Source organism: Protomyctophum bolini (genome assembly GCF_963924005.1).
Source record: "Protomyctophum bolini genome assembly, chromosome: 19".
Classification (NCBI taxonomy): domain Eukaryota; kingdom Metazoa; phylum Chordata; class Actinopteri; order Myctophiformes; family Myctophidae; genus Protomyctophum; species Protomyctophum bolini.
This window is the reverse complement of record NC_137880.1, coordinates 25071522-25095778: the sequence shown is the minus strand read 5'-3', so window position 1 is coordinate 25095778 and position 24257 is coordinate 25071522. Positions and strand designations below refer to the sequence as shown.

At 43.8% G+C, this 24257-nt stretch overlaps 1 protein-coding gene across 1 annotated transcript in view; it reads right to left on the bottom strand.

Annotated features, from left to right (window-relative positions):
- Positions 1-24257, bottom strand: part of klhl29 (kelch like family member 29) — a 297174-nt gene that overhangs the window by 92408 nt on the left and 180509 nt on the right. Inside the window, exons 6-9 of the mRNA XM_080791254.1 lie at positions 18083-18221; positions 8984-9180; positions 4176-4288; positions 2189-2335 (exon numbers count right to left, since the gene is read on the bottom strand). Coding sequence (XP_080647380.1) covers positions 2189-2335; positions 4176-4288; positions 8984-9180; positions 18083-18221 — 596 coding nt within the window. The remainder of the gene's footprint in view (positions 1-2188; positions 2336-4175; positions 4289-8983; positions 9181-18082; positions 18222-24257) is intronic.

Below are 24257 nucleotides of genomic sequence, written 5' to 3'. Positions count from 1 at the left end.
AGTTATCAATCATTTTCAAAAGTAAAAATGTAAGGTCTCACTTTTCTTATATTCATGAGTTCGGGTGAGGATCCATAAAAAAACAGCATTCCTCCTGGAGTGTCTTCTACAAGGATGCGTCTATCTAATCTATGCACCGTGTAATCTCATCGGCATTTCATATTCATGACGGTGGACATAGGTGGACCTTGAGGCTAATCAATTCTTCTTGTTTGTTGAGATTCACCCCATTGTAATTCACTGTCAATACCTATTTCTATTGGAGAAACAGCAGCAAACGTCAAGTCAGCCATTAGATGGGCGTGCAGGTGAGTGCACGCTGCTGTTGTTGGGTTTTTTTATATCAAGAATGCATGTAGTACAGTCAGTGTCTCGTAAACAGATGAAGTGAAACTAAGAATAGAGTGAATTCTGGGGGCAAAGCACTCCTGGGATCATAAAGCAACTGCTGTGTTAGGCTGCATCTGAAGCCCAGAGTTGATGAACGCTTCACACAGAGAGGGAGAGGGAGAGGGAGAGAGAGAGAGGGAGAGAGAGAGAGAGAGAGAGAGAGTCACTCTGCCTGGCTTTGGGAACACAGTGTTTTTGCAGCGTGTTATTCTCCTCTGAAAGTAGACATAGAACCGCATGTAGAAACAGACAAACTAGTAGAGCTTTTCTTCCCCCACCCACGCCTTTTAAGTCACTTCAGTGTGAATTAAAAATATTGTTATTCATTCAGATAGGAGTGTAGAGACAGGAAACCAAGCACAAAAACATCACATTACCAAGTCATTACAGTATAAATGTGGTGTTGAACAAAGTGCACAAAGCAGGCTTTATGAACTCTCTTGAGACAATTGGTTGTTAAGGGCTTGAGGAAAGCTCAGCGCCATGCAGAACAATGCCAGGGGTAGTGATCCTGTTGGATGTATTTTCTTCTACAAGTTACTGTACGTGTCTAGCGACTTGATCCGTGGCTTATATTGCAGAAACTGGAATAGACGCCGGTTTTGACGATGAAAAGAACAGCCCACACTGATGCACTGTAAGCATGGATTTATATATAAATAAAACATCACGACTGAAAATGACCAATTAGTCAGTGGTTCTCAAAGTGAGGTCCGGGGACCCAGCTAAATGATAGAACAGGACCCAAATGTAACTCAGAGAGTGTACAAATGAGTATGGTGTACATTTGTACACTCTCAGAGTTAAATTAACAGTGAATTTACAATATACATTGGGGACCCAGAGAGAGAAATCCCATTAAATTGAGGTCCATCCGTGGCCTACTGTATATGCATGTCCAACTGACGGCCCTTGAAATGAAAATGGTTGATAATCACTGCTACAACAATGAAAATCTTCCCTTATGGGGGTCCTTGGCATATTTTCAAATGGCGGTCCGTGGTCAAATATGTATTCATTTGGGGGTCCTTGACATGAAAAAGTTTGAGAACCACTGAATTAAGTCATAATCTGTGATTGGTGAAACAGTGTGAATGGACAGTGCTCCCTAGCACGGTTTCCTAAACAATTTACACAATTACAGTATGTGCAAATTAAGTTATGATTTTTTTGTAACATAATTTGTTCTTGCTGCTGTTGATCCTGCAGATTGAAGCTTTAACCTTTGCTTTTATATGAAATATACGAGACATTAAGATTTGTACGGAAGTCACTGCTGAACATAATATTATTGCTAAACAGATCATTTTCTTTCAAGTCCCAGGAACCGAGATGGAACTCCTCAATGCTATATATATACTGTAGCCGATTGCGTACGTGCAGGTGCACAAGTGTGTGCGCGGCTTTCCGGAGACCAGCGTCTACAGCACACACTGCACATTGTGTAGGGTTTGACATGACATGACCTATATGGAGATAATGCCACTCAGCTCACTCCTAATCACTGATATAACCAGCTATTAAACTGCTTTTTTTTATGTTTGAAAACGTTTGAGACAGAGGGGAAAGGGACAGTGAAGGAGGGAGACATGATGTGTACAATAATTATGCAAATAACGATGTACTGTATAATGTGACTATGATAGTTAATTAGCATGTGTGTGTGTGTGTGTGTGTGTGTGTGTGTGTGTGTGTGTGTGTGGCTGTCATGCACACGCAGAAACAGTGACTTCCAACAGTCAGTATGCAAATAAAACTCTATTGCCTAGCCTTTAGTTAGTCCCCTGCTCCCCCTCACCTGTACTCTGATGCCGGGGTCTCGTCTGATCCACTTTATGGCGGTCTCATACACCAGCTCCTCTGCCTTGGTGTTGAGGCTGTCATTGGACAGGTAGGCCACTAAGGTGTCTTTAGACACGCTCAGAATCTCTTCCTGGCCCGCCACCTAAAAGACATGCAAGTTGCATCAGTCGAAATCCTTTATCCTTTATCCTACTGGCATAATAGAACGTGAATGCTGAACGAATCTCATGAATATGCTTCAGAGGAAGCATGCCTTAATAATAATAATGTGTTATTAATAGAATAACTTGATTCAGGTGTGTATTTGCAAACACAGAGGCAGATTCATGAAGACAACAACGCAACATAACAAATTCCATTACATGTTTAAGTTCACAAGGTGGCAAAAAGTGCTCTTTCTGGCTGAGTATTTCAGTCTGAGGAACTACCTGATGAAGACCCGGAAGGGTCGAAACGTTGTTACCTTAACTCTTTATTCTTTAAGCGCCACCTGGTGGTCACCAGTTTAGGCTCTGAGTGCCCATTATAAAGAAAGAAAGAATTTGTAATTCTATTATGCATGTAATGTGCATGTCATCACCTGTAAACCAGATTAGAGGAATTTTCAAAATATGGATGAAAATAAAATTATTTCAGATTTTTTATTATTTTTTATTCCCAAGGGAGAGACGTCTTGACGCCCGTGGCATCCATTACAAAGACGTCAATCAGACGTCTTGACGTTTTTGGCTACTAAACAGTTTTAATAAAGTTACCTGAGAGCTGAGAAAAAGTGTGTGGACTGCCTTCCTTTTTCATTGTACGTATTCTTTGTTCAGCACCTGTACATGTTTTAGATGCGTGTGCTTCCTTTTGGACTCTATTTCAGTCTGAGGAACTACCTCATCACAATACGAGATCAGAGGTCGATAACCCTGACAACCCTTCTTAGCCTCACAGACAACCTTCAGCTCGCTCAAATCCAAACTAGATTTTTTTGGCATCACCCTTTAACAGCACATGGGATAATTACACGGCTCCAGCACCACGTGTGCTGGTACATTCTCACTGATCCATTTTGTATCTGTTCCACGGGGAAACAATCTGTTTAGCTCATGTTTAACCAAAGATGAGTGTGCATGAGCAGCTCCTCGCCACCCTTTTATCATCACCATGGATTTTCCGTAATTGGGTGTGACAGCTTTGCAGTCACGGCACTCCGTTGGCCATTTTTATTTACCATGCTCTCTCCGTCCGCACATTCACATGGGGGACCGGGGTCAAGTGGTGGTGGCGTCGTGGTGGGGTCACGGGGTCACCCAATCAATGGCCACATATAAACGGACGGATCAATGAAGCTGATGATGCCCTCTATCAGTGTTGATTTCGTTGACTAATACTATGACGAAAAATGTCTTCCATTACAACAGCATCAAGGCCAGCCAAAATAAAAAAATCTTTTTTTTTTGCGGCTTACGCCTTTTATTGGTTTTTGAAGGGACAGACAGTAGGCTGACATGAAACGGGAGAGAGATGGGGGAAGACATGCAGTAAAGGCCGTGTCGAACCCACGGCACACTGCGACCGTATTACCAGTCGGGTGCCCAGCCGGTTACGCCACCGCCTGGGCTGCCAAAATACATTTTAGTCGACTAAATCAACTGTAGATTTAGTCGACTAAAATACTATGATATTTAGTCGACTAAAACTAGAACACTAAAACACTCCAGGTGACTAAAATGGGACTACAACTAAATGAAAACGATTCAAAAGACTCCCTAAACAACTGTGCCTTTTTTCTTTTTTTTTAATAGTTAAAATAGCCAATCTACATCGACACGTTGTGAGTTTGTAGATTGACTATTTTAACTATTGACAAAATAGTAAAAAAAAAAAAAAAGGCAAAGTAGTTTAGGGATAAGGGGTTTAGCATGGATGGAAATAATGCCCTATGACTAAAATCAAAATTTGCTGTCAAAATCAACACTGCCCTCTATACTCACCTCAGGAAAGTTTTGCAGGGCGAAGGCTTTGGCCATGTTGTGAAGCTCAGTGCAGCTCATTGCCTCCGCCATGGCCAACACCCCCAGGCAGTTAGACGCCGTCAGCTGTTTCTCTGGAGGACAAACAGAGAGAGAGACAAAGAGAGAGTGTCACAAACCGACTCGGATAAGTTAGGACCTAAAGAATGCAGAGAGAGAAGTCGAGACCCAGGAGTAGTGGCACAGGAACTTTACTTAACTACAGTTCAATAACAACTTAGGAAATATACACACATATACACATATACACACCCAGGGCAGAAAGACTTCGTAAAGATACAATAACCTTCACTGGGAACACAAAGGAACAGCAACCCAGAACGCAATGCTAGAACACAGCAATGTCCAAACATTGGTCAGATCATTAAATAAGGACGGTGGCAATCAGCACACCTGCACCCACGGGTGACACCGTTCAGTCATTAAGAGTCTCACACACAGCCCGGAGGGGAAAAACATAAGGGAGGCGACCCAGGCATGGCACACTTAGAGTGTGACAGAAAGAGAGATTCAGAGAGAGAGAGAGAGAAAGAACGAAGGAGAGAGTGAAACGTATGAAGACAGGCGGGTTAAAACTGAAAAAGAGCATCCTTCAGACATTGATGGAAAAAAAATATGAAAGGAGAGGATACATCTCCTGTAGGTAGCGAGAGAGAGAGAGGGAGAGAGAGAGAGAGAGAGATGCAGCTGGAGGGAGAGCGTGTAAACTCCATGGCCTATCAAGGTGTGTATCTGCCTGAGACTAAAGGGAGTGCACGTATAATAACTCAAAACTGCTCCAGGGACAAACAACAAGGGGAATCGATCGCTCATAGCCACGGCAGTCGGCGCAGGATGGCAGGGAGCGGCAGTCGGGATTAGCTGGGGCACTTTCAAGTAGACCTGTCAGATCTGTGGAGGCCCCCCCCGAGTGTATCTAAGAAATCACCAGCAGGGACAGGATGTGATGCGCTGGTCATCTGTGGTGAGCATTGACATTACTTTGACATTGACAAGACCTTGCTTTGTTGGAAAGGACGCAAGAAATTTCAATAGAGGATAAGCCCCTTGAGTTGCAGCAACTCGTTTTCGAAGGGGTTAGACGTCCTAGCACTTTTTCATTGATATAAAACGAAGAAAAAAATATTTCCTTCACACATGCACGGTCCCGTTCACTTCCCTGTTTAGCGATCAGAAAGAAAGGCTCGCCACGCGCAATCTAGGGAGCTCTCCGTGGTTTTGACCAGATGGCTATACTTCTGTCTTCATTTCTGACTTCGCCTGGAATATTAAGACTCGATCGTAATCATAGTAAGGTAAGCAAGCAAAAGCAACATTATGCCTCCCGGTTTTTGCACGGAACGGAAGCCCCCGGCTTTCAGAGTAAAAGCTGCCATATCTGCCCAGCACCCCGAGCTTCTATTTTGAAAGAAATCCCAGCGCCGATTGTGTTTATATTTACATATTTGTAGTTGCCCAAAACCCTTCACACATAGATACAGTTGTGAGCCAGGCACACATACAGTACCGCATTACGCACGCACCCACACTGGCCACCCTGGTTAACGGCCACCGCGAGAGGTCTGATCAAACAACATGCATCAGAGGGGAAACGAAGCCAGGACTTTTATGGAGGAGGACAGTAACACCGAGGGCCCTTTTCCAAACAAATATCGCTCAGTAAAGGTCACCTAACATCTCCTAACTCACTACAAAACAAAAGGCCAAATAAAAGTGGGCTTCATATCGCATCAAAGCCTGGGTCACTGGGGAGACGAGGCTGTGTCGTAACCAATGCACCGTCTGTCATGCTGTTTGATTGAGCTGTTGTGTCAGGTGAGTGCAGAGCAGGACCCGAGCCAAATGCAGACAAAAAAAGGCTGCACAGCTCAAACTGATTTTTTTTAAGACTATCAATCATCTGGGCAAAACAACTATATAACAGGTTTTATAGTAGGAGTGAAGCCAAAACATACTCTCTCAAATGTACAGTTTACAATTCAACACAACTATATTCTGATAGTAATCATAGCTATAGTGTTAGTTCAGTAACAAGTGTCTCCCCATCTCTCCTGCTCTTTAATAAACAGAAAACACATGTATCAGGTGGGTTGCAAGATTAGTACCAATTTATGAGCTTTTTTTTTTAATAGTGTTCCAGTTCTAATTGTGTCTGCTCGTGTCTTTGTGTCATCACTTCCAATTCCACTTATTTAATCTGTATCCTGTCTGAGGTCTCTATCCAAATTGCATAAAAGTGGTATCCCGACCTGAGAATGCATTTTCTGTTTAATAAAGCGCTGGAGAGACATGGAGACTGAACAAACACTCACACCAGCAATTGACTAGAGTGGGCAGTCCTGTCCCACAATTTGATTTCGACTGCATGTCGAAATATGTTGACATGTGTTGCATCATGTATCCTGCCCCCTCTTCACCCTGAGTTTCCAAATCCTGTCTCACTGAAGCACTCTGTCTCTCTATATCTGCCTCCAAAAGGTATCTAGTATAAACAAATATTTCTAGTTACCAAATCCCGTCTCACTGAAGCACTCTGTCTCTCTATATCTGCCTCCAAAAGGTATCTAATATAAACAAATATTTCTAAACCAGGGAAAATGTCACTTCAGTCGGCCCTCTTGACTGTTCCCTGTTTTGTTGCTACTTTATGCCGGGCTCCTGAGAGGCAGTGATGATTCACAGTGGAATATCCACATTTCTGTCATGTGTTGACAGTAAGGAAGTTGTTTCTTATCAGGTCTTGTTCTTGCCCGTTCGTGTCACTCAACAGAACACACACGCTGTAAGGACGGTTTAAAACCCTATAGTGGGGCTGTAGTAAAAGTAAAAAAAGGTAAATTCACCAGCTGTGGAGAAAATGTATTGTTAAACGTCTTGGCAATAACTTTGACCTGCTATGTCACACTGACATGAGGTCACCAAAACACATGTTGTGGCTAGTTACTTTCATGTGAGCTTGATTTCACAATCATGCCCTAGATTTCAATCTGTCAGTCTCACCTCCCTTGCCTTTCTCCCTCCACAATACTATCTATAATGCACAAATTCCGCAAAAAACCCAGAATAAACGAATCCCTAAAATAAACCAGGGGTGAATGTTGGTAAGTTGTTGTGAGGCACCGGCTGCTGAATCATTCACATGGGGGAAAGAAAATAATAGGAACAAGAAAAATTGGTAATAAGGGAAATGGGTGAATCCAAAGACTATGTTGGAAACCTGCAGTCCCAGGATGAAGCCTTAATAAGAAATGAAATATGACGGATCCTCCAATTCACTTGTGTGACGTCTAGTTATGAAAATAACCTATGATTCCTGCTCTTCAAATTGACAGTGATTCCTCTGCACAACGATGATTAAAGGCCTGATTTCCATCTTTCTGTGCTTGGGGGGCAAAAGCCAGTAACTCACAAAACGCTGTATTCTGAGGGAACAATAAAAGTGACTTTTTCTGAAATTCTCCGCATAAAGGCAGCAGGTAGATGTAGTGTTAGTGATTTGTTATTTTACCCTCAGTCTATTTGCTACAGACTTGTGACATGTCTGACTCTGCATCAATTTCTCTTTGCTCAAGGACATACTGGTGTGCCTGTTTATCCCTCGCTACCCACCCACCCACCCAATGTGCCGAAATGTCATGAATCTTGTTCAGGAAGAATAGTTTGACGTTTCTGTAGAAGTCAATTCCACAAATGGCTTTCTTCGTTTTCACAACAGAGCCATGAGTCTGTATGTTTGCCCGGAGGGGAAGGAAAAGTCGAATCAATGCAAGGCAAGCTGCTACCGTCTTTTCACAGATTTCCCTGGCTCTGACCTTTTTGCTCAGAAACAGCCATTATGGCCCCATGTGTTATGGAAACCCCAAACAATCGCTCTTAAATGGAATGCAAAGCCTGACATTTGCAGTCTCTTTTGGTCCGCTGGCGCCTGGAAATCTGTGACATGCCATTTGATTTTCATTTTGACCCCTTGGGTCCCTGCCCCCCACACATCCTTCACCGTCCCCCTTTCACCTCCCATCCCTGCTCCCAACCGAGGGCTTTTGGTGACGATCTACAAGCTCACAACACGCAGCAGTACAACACATTGTGAGCTTGTAGATTAATTCGCTAGCTTTGATGCACAACACCGACACACAACTAAATATAAATCTGCCTTAACACCTCCAAGTCTCTATCTTCTATCCCTTCCCTGATCTTGTCTGACAATCAACCCTATCTGTATTTCCCCTTTCATTCCTCTGAGGTTCAAGTCAGAGGATTTGACATTTAAGTGACAATTGTTCCTTGGCATTTTTATAAATCTGCCCTGGTGCCTGGTCCAGCTCTTGGGATAGCATCACAGGCACTGTGCCTAGCTAAGGGAGTGAGCATGATTCTCTCCCTCTCTATCGCTCTCCCAGCAACAGCAGTGCCTGCTAGCTTTGGAAAGCTGACAAAAACTATATGAGCCATGGTTTAGTGCCAGGGACCATGAGGAAATTCAGGTTTCCTGCACAAGTCGCCTTGCCTCGCAAAACTCTGCGTAGTGAGGCAGCACAAGACAGCCTTTGAAGAACTTGGAGCTGTTGCTGTGCATATTAATAAAAGGTCACAGGGGAACAGCTCAATAACATGCACATGCGTACCCCTGCACTGTACAGTATGTGCAAGCGCCAACACACACACATAGTGCATGGAAAAACAAACACCACACTGTCTACGGACGCACGCACGCACACACACACACACACACAAACACACCTTCCTTGTCCTCTGTAGGGATTTCTTACCTAGGAAAGAGACACAGACTTTACAGAAGGTGCTGAACTGGAACTTGCTGGCCGACTCCAGCAGCATCTTGGCGTTGGACGCGTCGATGACCAGAGACCCCGTGTAGACGAACTCCAGCAGCTGCTCCATGACGTCCGCGTCGATGTTGCTCATCGTCAGCTCCAGCTTCTCCCCACTCCTCGTCTCCCCCAACGACCTGGCCGACCAATCACGGCAGAGAGAGAGAGAGAGAGGAAGGGGGTTTAGGACAGATTCCGGGGGTTGGAACATGTGTCTGCTGTATACTGTAATACACATTCAGAACAGGATGGGGAGACAATGTTGTTGGCTAGTACACACACAGTACACCTACAGTACAGTACAGTACAGTACGGGACGACACTCACAGTCCCCCCCCCCCTCCCACCAGGGACCATACGAGTGGGGAGGAAGAAAATAACAGAAGTGTTACACAGTAAGATAACGTAGAGCAGGAGAGGGAGAGGGAACACAACTTTGGATATGGTTTCTAGTGTTCTATGGGGCTAGCAGATTTGCACTGTAATAATAATCAAGTGCTGCATCTGAAATAGAATGTACATTGTGGACATAGAGGATTAGGCAAACACAAGTTATTGCATTTCTAAACTATATTACGTACAGTATGTATATATATATATATATATATATATATATATATATATATATATATATATATATATACACATGCGTGTGTATATATATATATATATACACACACACACATCCAGAAGGCATGCTTTGTGTGTTTGTAAGAGAGTGAGAAAGACAGAAAGAGAGAGAGAGAGAGAGAGAGAGAGAGAGAGATTTCATGTATGCATAGTATTCAGGTGGAGATGCATACATGGCTGGCTTATAATACATCAACTAGACAACAGAAAACAGGGAGAGAAAGACAGAGACAGAGGGAGAAGGGAGAGTGCAATGCATGCAATGACACAATGACAGAGTGCCACCATGGTTGTGGTAGTTATCCTGTGTGTAAGAGAGCTTTTTTCCGTCCCTGAACCTACAATATTACTGATGTGCATGTTGTATATCAAAGCTGCAACTTGACTCCGAGAGGGAGGGCCGGGATGTCTCTGGATGGATGAAATGCAAGAGAATAGAAGTGATACCCCATCCTAATGGCCCAAGCTAAGATGTGCGGGTTAAGAGGAGCAGAGCCTGCTTTGTAGACCTCGGCCCAACCATGACATCACCCGGATCGAATGGCTGAGGTTAGCTCCCATACGGCTCCCCCCCGGGGAGGTACGAGAGAGTTAAATAACGCCTCACCACCCCTGTTTAATGTCCCGTGTGAAACAATAATCCACTCAAGGGCAAAATAATGGAATCAGTGCCCCACAGAATGGGGAGCCTCTGCTATTGTGTCTTTCCCCTGTGGCTCCGGACATCAACATTATGAAAAGAAGCCTGCATTAAGATGGATGGAGGCTGCTCATCTCTGCATCTCTGTGTGTGTGTGTGTGTGTGTGTGTGTGTGTGTGTGTGTGTGTGTGTGTGTGCGCGTGCATGGGACACATCTCTTCCCTTTCACTGTCGGAGCCTGTTTGTTTTCCGTTAGACAATCATGACAATCAGAAGGCGGAGAGACAGTGATGCACACAGACAGACGGACGGATGGACAAGAATGATTACAGTGTACGTGAAGAGAGAGAGAGAGGAGCAAGAAAGAAAGGTAGAGGTAGGGGAGGCAGGGTGAGACGGTTCTTCTGCAGGTTGCCAGCAGCCATCCTTCTTGGGGAGGGGGTTGGGGGGGTGGGGGGGGGTGTGGGGCGGTTGTTCTGTGACTGTTGTTTAGATAAGAAATAACCCTCCCCTCGCCAAAACCACCACACCTAAACAGAGCCTCTTTGTCATCAGTAGCCTGTGGTGTATGAACTGAGACATTAGTGGTTGTTGAGTTGAGATCGCACTCAGGACGGACGCCACAGGGAGGGGGAAAGGACAAAAAACGAAAGAAAAAAATATATATGTGTAAAACTTAAATAAAAATTTAAAAGTAATGACAATGGTATTTGTCTCTGGATGGACCAAGGCAGTTATACTCTTTAAATCCTCCTGCAAAGCAAAAAGCCACATGGTGTTATTCACCCCTTTATACACCCAGAGCCCCGCGCTGACGAGCAGGTAGCAACACGAGAAGGAGAGAGAGAGAGAGAGGTTGAGAGAGAGAGGTTGAGAGAGAGGTTGAGAGAGAGAGAGAGAGAGGAAAAGTAGTCCGGTGTTAAAGCTACGGAGGGAGGGAGTTTGGGTAAGACAAGAACAGAAGTGAAGATTTAAAAAGAGGGAGAAAAAAAAAAGATTACGAAATAAGAGAGAGAGAGAAATAAAAACAGGCATGCTCATCAACCAGGTCTATTAGTGCAACTGGAAGCAGCTCATCAGGCCGTTTGTCTTGTCAGAGCACTTTTGTGGAAATGACAATCTGCATCTTCAGAGAGAGGTTTTAGGAGATATTTACGCCACGTCTGATTGCAGATTCAAATTTAAATCGTGGGGGGAAAAAAGGGAAGTGATGAAGGGAAGGCGCAAGAGAGAGAGAGAGAGAGAGAGAGAGAGAGAGAGAGAGAGGAGATAAAATAGAGGAAAAATAAAAGATAGGTACACTCAGGGAAATAAATGTGTTTGTGAAAAATGCACCACTTATTGAGAAGGGAAAGTGGTGAAATGAGCACTGTCACTGAGGCGAGTACATATACGCAGGGCCCAGGGCTGAGAGGGGAGGGTGGGGACCGGGGGGATGCGGAGCAACAAGGATTCCTAATGCATCCCTTCAAACTAACAAAGCTTTACGGGAGGAACACATTTATCTTCTTTTTACAAAGCCATTTATTCTGTGGAACGTCATACGTACACGACTAGAGAGAGGCTTTACTCAGATGCTGCGCTTAGGATTATTTTCTTCTTCTGTCAGCAAGAAAAGTAAGGGAAACGGAGATAATGTGCTCGGTGCGCCTGTTTTTTTTGTTTTGTGGGCTTCCTGGGGTTGTGGCGCTATTGCATTAGGCTACGTGTGACACTGTACCAGGGACATTCATCCGTTTGAAGTGGCTCTCTACACTCGTTTTCCAGTGGGACCAAAAGTGTTATGAAGTCAGGGACAGCGTGGGGACAGCGTACTATAAAACACATTGTTCCTCTGTTGGATGACCCTGTCAGACTGTCTGTACACTGTGGAATCAGTGTTCCGGAGAGCATGGCTCAGTCAGGACCCAAAAGCAGGCCTCCGGCTGCTTTTGGGGTGCTGACACACTCTGGAAGAACACTGATTCTATTTTTTATCCTGGCTGGCTCATATAACAAAAGGGACAAAGACAACGGGGTCGAGGGTGTGATCGTGAAGCCAAACCCCGGGGTTTCGGATCAAGGGTTTCCATGGAATACGACTGTGGCCTGCTATTATATTATTCAATTGTTATGCCTATGCTATTATTGTTATTGCCTTCACAGTTGATACTACTGTTGTTGCTTTTCTCTCTCTCTCTCTCTCTCTCTCTCTCTCTCTCCGGTCATGGCAGATGGCCGCCCACCCTAGAGCCTGCTTTCTGCCTGACGTTTGTTCCCATTAAAGGCTTGTTTTTGTTTGCCACCATTTTTTCTTGCACAATATCTGGTCATTACATCTCTCAAGCTGCTCATTTAGGGCGCGTTACCGCACAACTCGATTCAGGATTCCATCCTGATGGTGAGTAATAGTATATAAACGACTCAGCGGTAAAATGTTCGCAGACTAAAGGTCATTACACACTGGCGAATTAGTGACGCGATGCGAATAAGCGATCTGAAAATGCGAAATATTGCATGTTGCAGTTCGCCTGCGAATCTCTGCAAAATACGACACCAGAGCGAACAAATAAAAGAGCCAAAACGTCGCATTTTCACACATTCGCCACTGATGTGGAAGCTTGAGGATATTGCAAATGGGTCCTCAAAAAACTGCCAAAACAGTACGATTGTAATGATAATATAATATTTAATGTACATTTTTTTCTCTCAAATGATGTTATTAAAAACCTGTAAAGTTAGTTTTCATTGTGACACTGATATTTTGATCAATCAATATCAATTGATTGATCATAAAATTTACGAGGCCCACCCATCTGACCGATTTTCAAGTGGGCCCGGGTCCGGACAAGGTTGAGAACCACTGGTGTGAGTGTGGGGCTGGGCGTGTGTGTGTGTGCGTGTCTGCCTGGGAGAACAATGCGGTAGTAAGGGCTCAGCTGGAGTATTCGTTCAGGCCCAACAACGTAATGGGCTTTAACACAGCTCTCTGGCTATTTGAGTCATAACGCACTGCACGACTTCCAGGCAGAGAGAGAGAGAGAGAGAGAGAGAGAGAGAGAGAGAGAGTGTGCGGGAGTTGAGTTGGCGAGAGAGAAACAAATGGCATAAACGTGTGTGTCAGGAGTGCAAGAAAAGAAGATTTACCGTGGCACGGACGAGATGTAGCGGCCGTAAATTAGGGGAGGTGTGTGGAGCGTGCTTATTGAAAAATCCTGAAGGGGTAGAATGGAATTACCAGAGGTGATCTGTCTCACTGCAGCAAAAGGAGAGGGTAAATCGTTTTTTTCTTCTTTTTTTGGAGGGGGGGGGGGGGGGGGGGGGGGGGGGTATGGGGCAAGAAGAACGTGCTTGCACATTCTGAATTTCTGCAGCAGCATTACATTGTTCAGGTTTTGCGGAGAGCGATGGCAGGTTACTGTGCACGGGATACACTACAGTATGGACCACATACTCATAGGGAACAAAGAGGAGAGGGTGGGGGGGGAGAGAGAGAGAGAGAGAGAGAGAGAGAGAGAGAGAGAGAGAGAGAGTTATAATAGCCTCGTTTCTGAAACACAATCATTTGTCCTACAAGGTTTGGAACCGTTACATAGTCATAAAACGGATGCAATTTTGAGCAGTTCATTGAAAACGCTGTTCTTACGGTATATGTCTCTATCGGGGGTTTGGGTTATCGCAAATTAGTGCCGGCTTTCATCTTACTGCCATTTACTGTGGAAATATTTGGTACACAACGATCATCCTTTTTTAATGAATCTGAAAATGCATCATTAAACTCTGGGGGTAAATGTCTTAGCCATGTCAAATGTCGATAAAAAATATTATCATGTTAAAACTACCAACTGAAGATTCACTTTACACTGTGCAAACATGCATTTACATCATTACGTTGCCATTAAATGCATGGCCAGTTTGGCTTTAGCACAAATTAAACCTTTAATTTGTTTTAACCAAGTAATTTAGTTGTGTCAGTTAGCGTGTGCATGTGCTGAGGAGCTGCACTCTGACTCTCTCACCCTATGATATTACATCTGTACTTTCTCCCTGACTGATGGCAGCCTGCCTGGATAACACACAAGAATTATGGCCCCTGTGTAATTTTAACACACAGAGACCCTTTGGCATGCAGGGGACCACACAAGCACGCACGCGCTCTTGCACACACACACACAAACACACACACACACACACACACACACACACACACACACACACACACACACACACACACGCACACACACACACACACACAGGCACACACACACACAAGTGTGTGTGTGTACAGCGACTCATGCTTTATGAGGAGCTGACATGCGGTGTGGGCAGCGGCGTGGACGTCCCGGAGAGCCACGAGGGCTGGAGACAGCGAGAACACGCGAGGACGACACACAGCCAAACTCAGAGTGTTCATTTTATCTTTAAAGTCTAACAAGTGGGACACTAATGTGCCCTTACGGGGGCCATTCGGTACACTCTTTATTTCAGGGTGCCGGACGTGTCTCTCTTTCATCTCTCCCTTTCGTTCGACCTCGTAACGACCCGGGACGGGGGCGCAGGGGGGGTCATGTGTGTGGCATCAGCATAATTCCACATGAACTGAAGGCTGACCTGAGCAGCACTGCGAGGCCATAACTCAGTGACAGACAGGTCCCTGGCTCCCTCTGATCTGAGTTGACCCAGGCAGTGAACCGTCTGCCTGGCTGGGCACAGCGCCTCAGACAACACGCTCCAAAATGGCCTCTAGTGGCTCTCCTGCTCACTGTATTCACGCATTTATTTTCAGTCTGTTTTCGCTTTATTTAGATCGGATGGTAATGGCGCTTGGGTGACGCAGCGCATGGGGTAAAGTACCAGTGCACCACGTGAAGACTATAGGGGTTCGAATCCTCCATTGTGCGTCCGGTTTAGTGTCCAGTCTAGCTACACTAGTATACGAACACATTTTGGCCAGTGTTCAGGGGGAGGGAAGCTGGGTGGGGAGGGTGACCTTCATCACTGCATGTACTCCTAAGGGCCGGGGTCGCGCTCCTCAACGGGGAATGGCATATATATGGTACAGAAGGTATAGGACTGAGTCACTATGAAACACAGACATGTGTTGGAAGGGGTCATTCCGCAAAGCGACTACACTGGGAAGAAAAAGGGGTGAAAAATAATTGGCTACTCTAGATGGGATAATAGAGAGAGAGATTGGTACGGAGGGCAGAAAGGGGGAAGGACATGCAACACACGTCTCCAGCCAGAATCAAACCACTCTCCTCTCAGCCTCTTGTTCTGTGCTTTGCCTACATCTCGCCTTTTGTTCTCTCTCCCTTGATTGCTCCCCCTTTCCCTCCCACGTTGACCTTTCAGAGCCGTCCTCTCCCTGTTTGAGTTTGGCTGAGTGGTGTGTGTGTGTGTGCTAAGAAAAGCCAAGGTGCCTCGTAAAGACACACGGCAGTTATTGCAAAGGGTCTTATGCTTGCACCACGCAAAGACTTAAATATGTCAAAATGTGGATGTCTTAAGTTGTACAGTAAGTGAGACAAATTCATTAGCTATTCTCAGTGTGATCTTCGATGAGAAAATGTATTTTTCTGGCCTAATCATCGGGAAGCAATGGCCAAGTTATGACAATATTATATCAAGTAGCATTACAATGAATTAACCAGTTAATTGGAATTATATTAAGCTATTATTTGAAAGCTATTAAGCTTTCAAATTAAAGTACAAATTCATGAATGTAGGCAGCAGCAGGCATGGAGATGAGCTTGATGAAATTCAGCCCATTCCTCGGAGGGCCATGTGTCTTCTGCAGCATGGGGCCTTATCTTTATGCATAATGCACCTGCAGCTGCAGCTCTGATAAGACGCTGGGACCAAACAGTCCCGTGGACAGCTTGACCAGCATGAGGTCTCCATCTCTCTCCATGGTGACAAAAGTCTCCCAGGATGCTACCGTGGTAACAGCCAAGGTCATGGAACGCTTCCATTTCTCTTTTTTATTCTAATGGTCCGCTCATGTGAGCGTGCGTGCGTTTGAGCATGTGTGTAGTCGTACGGTACGGTATGCCATAGAGATGAGTGCATCTTATCATCAATACTAGCACGACTCCAACTTATTTGAATATTTTCTTACCAGGTGCACGTTATAGAAATGTTATTTTACAAGTCAAAGGAATTGCCAGCACTCACGGAAAGGGTCTTTCAGGTACTCTATTTAATGGGCACGGGCAGCGAACAATCAATGCACGCAGTTCAGAACTCCTTCAATGGAAGTACACAAAGTCAACAGTCTGTCTCGGGAGACTAAGGTGCCTTACCTATGGACTATATAAGAGGCATTTCAGTTCTGGTATTGTGTAACGCTGAAGACGTTTTTGTGCCAAAATGCCCGGAGCCTTTGCGTGTGTGGTGGATGGTAATGCGTTTGACTGCATCTCAGTTTAGACATGGCGCTGTGGCTTACTGATAGGGCATTCCTTTCCCCACCGAGTAGGATCAAGAGTATTGGTGGATACACGCTGTCCGGCTGCCGCCCGGCGGCCCGGGCTGCCCCTCCTGCAGTTCATAGCAGATAAGTAGCACGTGGCACTTCCTGAATTTCCCTCCGGGGATCAATAAAGGTTTATCTTATCTTATCTAATCTATGTGATGATCGTGCCATGGAGGCCGCAGTGCTGTGAGGCAAAGCGTCACAATTCTCAGAGGCCTTACAGTTACCGCTAGTGATTCTGTCTTTCTGTCCGTCTCTCTCTCTGTCTGTCTGTCTGTCAGGGTGCTCCTACGTAGATCAATCAAAGCTGAATACACCTGCGAGGCTATGAAACAGGGACATTAGAGATTCATATTATTCCTTCTTCCCAGCAGCAAAGGATATAATAAAGTGACAGATATGCGTGCCCACACATATCGGAGTGACCCGTATGAAAAACTTTGCCTAGCTGCCACACACACACACACACACACACACACACACACACACACACACACACACTTATGATGAAGCTGTATAGTGTACACACCCATGCATGCATACTGTACAGTACATGCACATGCACAGACAGAGAAACAGACAGAAACACACGCATGCAAGCACGCATGCACACACACACACACACACACACACAAAGAGAAAACAGTCTATTAGGGGGAAAGGCTTGGATTGTTGTTCTTTAAAGCTAGCTTAGAAGTGCATTTACTTTCTTGTTTCTTGTTTACACCCCTGAATCTTCTACATCTTTTTTAATTTCACTAACTCTACGTATTAGCATAATGAAAGGCTTTAATTTCTCACCAAAATAAAGGGGAAAAAAGTAGCTTGAAGAGACATTTGTCAAATCACTCAATTCTTTTTAAATTGAACAGAAAATATATATATATAAATAAAAAAACAATCCCGTCATGGAATGTGTGCGCACTGTTCATAGAAAAATGAAAATGCGGGTTAATTCGCTCTACATGGGGAGGAAAGATAAAGACGAGGAAGTTGACCTTTTTTGTTTCATGTTTTCGTAGCGCGTTTTGTGATAGATACATTCAATTTGAGGCGGGATCAGGAGGAAGGAAGGAAGGAATGGCTGCTGGCACCTTTGCTAGGAACCAAAAAAGTCTTCACATACCTGCAAGAGAGAGAAGGGGGGAGGAGGGAAATAAATAAAATTCAATAAAATAAAATAAAGGAAAGGGGGGAAAAACAAAACAAAGGAATATGAAAAGAGAAGAAAGAGAAGCGACACAAATGCTCCCTACAAAAAGAACAGATTGGATCAACAGCTGGTGGGAGGAGAAGAGTTGAGAAGGCAAACCTTTTCACCAGGTCCTTGAAATACAAGCTGCAGGAAGCTAGAACATTTTGGTGCACTTCAAACTCTTTTCCTTCAACAATAATTTTCAGGTCTGTAAAGTCTTTCGCTCTGCGCTGCAGGTTGAGCTCCTTCAACATCTCTGTAGAGGAAGAAAACAACAACAAACAAAAAAGAAAGAAAGAAAGACAAAGCCATATTTTGTTTTAGAATGTGGAATTCTATTCTCTCTCTTTCTCTCTCTCTCTCTCTCTCACTCACACTCACATCCTTCTGTTCTTCTGTAGAGTACGTACAGTAGCAATGTGACAAGGAACAACATGGAAAAACAAATGGCAGAAAAATGTGCAAATTTACAGAGAACACAACATTGCTTAATGGTTTTTTTTATCATAACAATAGCATTTGTCGTATGTCAGAGAGGAAACAATAATGAACATCTGTCAAACAGTTCAACAGCCAACAACCAAAATAGGTGTGTGATGTGTGTGTGTGTGTGTGTGTGTCTGTCTTTCTGCCTGTCTGTCTGTCTGTCTGTGAGAAGTAGTAAGGGCTCAGCTGGAGTATTCGTTCAGTGAATCAGTATATATATTATATATTCTGTAGAACTTGTAAATTCTCCAGCCTTCTGCATTTGACTTGTGCCAATGTATAATTCAGCACCAGAACATTCAACCGAGGGAATGCCACAAGATTGATAACCGATGTGGGCTGAAAACAGAGGCTGACTGTGTCATGGCGTTATTCATAATTCAACAGCTTTGGTTTCTTGCTGCTGTCCTGGCCAGGGCGCAAATTGACCTTCAAACGTCAATCAGTAGAAAAAAATAAAAAAAAACTGCTTCTCCCCAAATCCCAATTCACTCTGTCTCGTTCTCTTAGAAACGTAGTTCCCATTGTCTTTTCCTCGCTGAAAAGCAAAAGGGAAATACAGTACATATAGTAACAGAGACAGGAACAAAACAAAATGTGAGAAAATAATGCTGGGAGCAGTCAAAGCAGTGTTTCAGTCGAAGGCCACAGAGCCCACATGGCGTTCTTTAATGCGGTGCCGTAGTGTGTTGTTGGACCGAGCCCTACAGTAGCGTTGGGTCGGAGGCGCTTGTTTCTCTCTGTGCCTTAATGAGGCACCATGAGGAGACGCTAAGAGTGAGAAGCAGCAGGAGGCCAGCCAGTCCGTTCTGAAGCCCTCCGAGCAGTGCTGTGAACAGTACAGTTCTGTTAATTGCCTATTGAGAAATTTGTCACTTGAGAAATTTGAGCACCAGTAGCAGGATGGTAATAGCAAGCTACAGCACTTGAAAACAACAGCTGTAGGATACTGAAAGTAGCCATACGCCTACAGTATGTAGAGGATGACATATTCACTTTAATCGAAAAGGAACTCGCCTTTTGGAACACTATGAAGTTCCCCTGCACTGGATCTCGGTTAGAAAGATATGTAATTATACGCAAAATGATACACGCCACTTTAAGTCATGCCAACACAACAACGATAGCCATGATGTCACAGCTGCGCGCACACACACACACACACACACACACACACACACACACACACACACACACACACACACACACACACACACACACACACACACACACACACACACACACACACACACACACACACACACACACACACACACACACAAACGAAAGTCCTGAAATCCAAAAACTGCAATTGAAATCCAAAAACTGCCATTTAATAAAATGAAATAATAAATCAAAACTCAAACTCAGCTAAAGTTACAATGTCATTGCTGATTTCATTATAAAACCGTTATCCAGTTTCATAACAGAGTCCAAACCTGACTTCTATACGCCCCTTTCATAATTAGAAATGTTACAGTATGTGTGGCAGAAGGCTGTTCCACAACATGGCAGCAGTGTCAAACATTATTATTCACTTGAGAGGCTTTACACGAGCACACACTGGCTCTGGTGTGATAGTTATGCTGAGTATGGACCATTGTTATCTGAGAACAAGTACAGTACCTTTATGTTATCGTACATAATACATAATGACGCACCCCTGTTTCAGGGCGTACATTTAACACATTATACCAAAGATATTATGTTGCATCGCCTGCACTTTGTTCCTAAGTTTACCTGTCAAACCACTGTACCAAGCAGAACACCCATACTGTTCTCAAAACTGTATCAATGATGACACGAGAAGTTACTGAACAGAAACATCAAAAAGCCCTGTTCTTGCAAAACAGAAACTTGAGTTTGGTGGCACACATACAGTAGGTAATATTTTAACAGCAACAGATTCAAACTCAAAGGAGAATGTTCCAATATTACTCCTAAAGATGAGACACTTCTGAGACTCAATTTCAGCTCCATTATAAGAGACTTTCAACAATATTTATTCTCGACAGCTTCTACTTGGTTCCAAACGGGATTGTCTCGGTTTTACCCAGATGTATTGAAAGCTTGTTATCTTAGAGCCAGTGCCACTCTCTTACAAGTTTTCAATCATGCCCAGATACCAGTAACGTGGAATCATACACTACACTACTAGTACTACGAGAGCTTACATGTCACCGCCGCTATCTGGCTGGCTGCATAAGAAATAAAAGAGGCCCTAGAATAGAACGAAAAAATGTGTGTTTGTGACGAGGCACACACACACCACCACATCCTGGGAGGAGTTGGGAGGACAGATTCAGGCAGAAACAATCGTCCCTGCTATATCAGCAGTGGAATGGCTACGGCACGACCTTGGAGATTCAGTGTGGAACGCTGAGCCTGCATGCTGACATCGTCAAGTCGCTTAAAACAGACATGGGGTACTGAGCTGTGTTGCCGCAGTCCAAAACAGTTACTTTCAGGAAATGAAAATGTTCCAATCTAATGATTTTAGTTTTTGTTACAAGCTTACAGTACAATAGTACAGTACAATAGATAGAATTTTCACTACCGTCATGACACCGTCATCTGACAAAAATATATAACAGGGCTTCAGAAAAGTGTCCCCCACATATCTGGTTAGTAATTTAATCAAACTAGACAAGATCAACCCCTGGCAGCCATGCCGCAGACGTAGCGTAGGGTTGTTGTTTTTTCCCATATCATCCTGAAAGTGGTACGTATGTTCGAGCCAGATTCAAGGCAGGGATTTAATTAACCCGAGATGACACCCGGCCCTCTATTTGGCTTTCATTTAGCTCATTTCATTCTCCTGCACTGACTGGCACTGGAAGCGCAGCGCTGAATTAATCGAGCAGATGAAATTATACAGTATTAAGAGGTTTTACAAATACGGTGCCGCTTTTAGATTATTTTTTTTCCCCCCAACCTCTTTAGAGTTATCATTATGTCAGGGGGAAGAAACAACAACAACAACTAGGCTCTTGCTAGAAAGTATCTCACAATAATGAATTGACAGAGAGAAAGATAGGAAGAGGGAGAGGGAGAGACAGAGACATAGACAGAGAGGGTCTATGCTCATGGAAGCAACACAAACAATGGCTGGCCATTAGATTTGCCCTCCATCCCTCCCCGCTCGCCTGCATTCCGCTCCACTGCTAGTTGTCAGTTGGCTAGCTATCTGATTACTGTGTGGGCGCTGACTGTGAATGGTGAATACATAGCAGTTTGGAGTTTGCATTAGCGAGTCTCCGGCAACCGATATGGCTCTCACCTCCAATCTCCCGCATCGCATGCCATCCATTTACCCCCGAGACTGGGAATTGAGGAGAAAGGGGAAAGCGGGCCCGGAGGGAGAGAAAGAGAACTCCGGTTGTCAGCAAAACAATGGCCGCCCTCCCTCGGAGCCATGTGGACACACCTGAATGGCTGATGGATAAAGCTAATTATGCCATCTTGGGGGCGGATCAGTGTGTGCACCCTAGAAAAACTCATCACTACGAGGGACCATGAAACCGCACATGGCGTCCCCATTCTCTACTCCAGGCTGGAGCGTGGTGAGGCACAGCCGCTTTCAATAGGACTATAGCGCTTCTGGAACACCAAAACGTCTCAATACTTCTAAAGGAAAAGCCTAAGGGGTTGAGGACCGTCACCTTTTGCAGCACTCACACACACACACCCACACACACCCACACACACACACACACACACACACACACACACACACACACATATATATCAAGGGGAATAAAATAGAGCCATGATTTGTTTTGCAGGCGGTACAGTGTATCTGGATGCAATTCTCACAGGTGTTGGCATACTCCATAACGGAGGGACTCAAGGACTGCACACTGCGCTCAAAATACAGTACATGAGTTGTTTACCACAAGCCCTGAGCATTTTACAACAATAACACCTCACGCTGGGTCGGCGTGATTGGTTGAAATCCTGAAATGCTCAGCGGGTGGCACGAGGTAAACGAACTATGCTGTTCGCCCTAGTAACCCCACACTGCTGTCAAACAGCTCTGTGACGGTGTGAGCCAATGGTGTGCTTAGACCCCGTTTCCAGTAGCCAATCAAAAGCGTGCTTCTGCATCTGTGCCGTGAGGCACAGATCCATGAACTCCGATTGGTCAGGGAGGATATCGAGCAGGCCTTTGGTTACTTAACTTGGAGCCATTTTGGGGTTTTGTACTCATTCTTACGTGTGTTAAGCCGCCATTTTACATTTTACACCGTGGTGGGGAAAATGAATCATGAAATCTAAATGTGAGGTTCAAATCGAAAAACCCTTGAAAAAGAAAGATTTGTTATCATAAAATGTAAAACCAAATGTAAAAAAAAAATAATAAATAAAAATATCTATATGTGTATATTCTTTGTATTAAGAATCACACAAAGGAACCTCATCAATGACGGTATACTCGGACATGAAATGAACACGAACGTGCACTAAAAACACCTTTGTCCACAACACATTTGGTAATGAAAATACTCCATTTTGCACCAGAATACTCTCAAAATAATCGTATTCTTGTGGTGTTATATTGTAATAAAAAAGATACTTCTTACTTAGATAAATCTGATTAAATATTTAAAAACTACGGTAATTCTGTGATAGCTGAGGTATTTTTCGTTATATTTTTATTTTATATTTCTTCTGTCACCAACACTTGAGAGTGAACTGACTAATGTTTGTTTCTTATATAACTGATTGCACTACTGAAGGCTGTTTATTGAAGAGCTGGAGAGAAGGGGAGACTCTTGTTACTGAACAAATACTCTATAGCAATGCATACATCAGAAAATAGTGATTTAACTTTAACAAAAATATGTATGACGGTGTTGCTCGCCAAAAAGGAACAGATCTGAAAGCAAACAACACGTGTAAATGCAGCTCTTTTTAGCTTGTTGATCTGTTCTTTTTTTTTATAAACAACAACCTCACCAGATGGAGTAAATAAATTCAGCTTAAGAAAGAAGACATCCCTTTATTTATCTGGCAAGGCCAGAATACTTTTTAGAGCACGTACATCAGGGAGAGAGCAATATGATTCCGGGTAGAGAAGATGTGAACTATTTATATTACTGTGTGAACTAAATCTGTATGCAAGTATGTGAGTGTGTGGGTGTGTGACAAATACATTTTGAAAACGGTTGTTTTCTGTATTTGTACCTTTCCCCTTTTCTGACAATGAATGTGTTTTGGGCTGCAAGGCAAAATGCTATTTTAACCACAGCATCTTGACATTATGCAATGTAATTACAGGGTTTGTGTAGAGGGTCAAGTGAGCATCGTGTGGTGTTGAATTGGTATTGCGTGTTCATTGTTACATTTTGCCTCTTGTTCTTTGTTAGACTTCCTAGCAATAGGGATGCTTTTCTACCTAATTATCATGAAATAAAATTGGTGGTCAATCAATATTTTAATACACAGCCAAATAATTATTCTCCCCCCTGTTGATTCGCCTTTATAATACGAAGAGGTTTTTCTTTAAATTGGAGTAATGTCCTATACTTTTTCTAAACCAATGTAGGTCGACAACATACAGCCCATTATCTATTCAGCATTTGAGCCACGGACCAACTTTTGATGAGATTCAGCCTCTCAGACCAACACTTAGAATATTTTGTCATCTTTGGATAAGATTTTGTACACAATTCCCTGCTGTATTGATTTTGGTACCATAGGAGAGATAACAGGCAAACATTAATCAGAATAACAATTATTCAAAAGTAACTCTTAATAGTTAAAGATCTATAAGGGTCCATTTGGTTAAATGCTCTGCACCGGT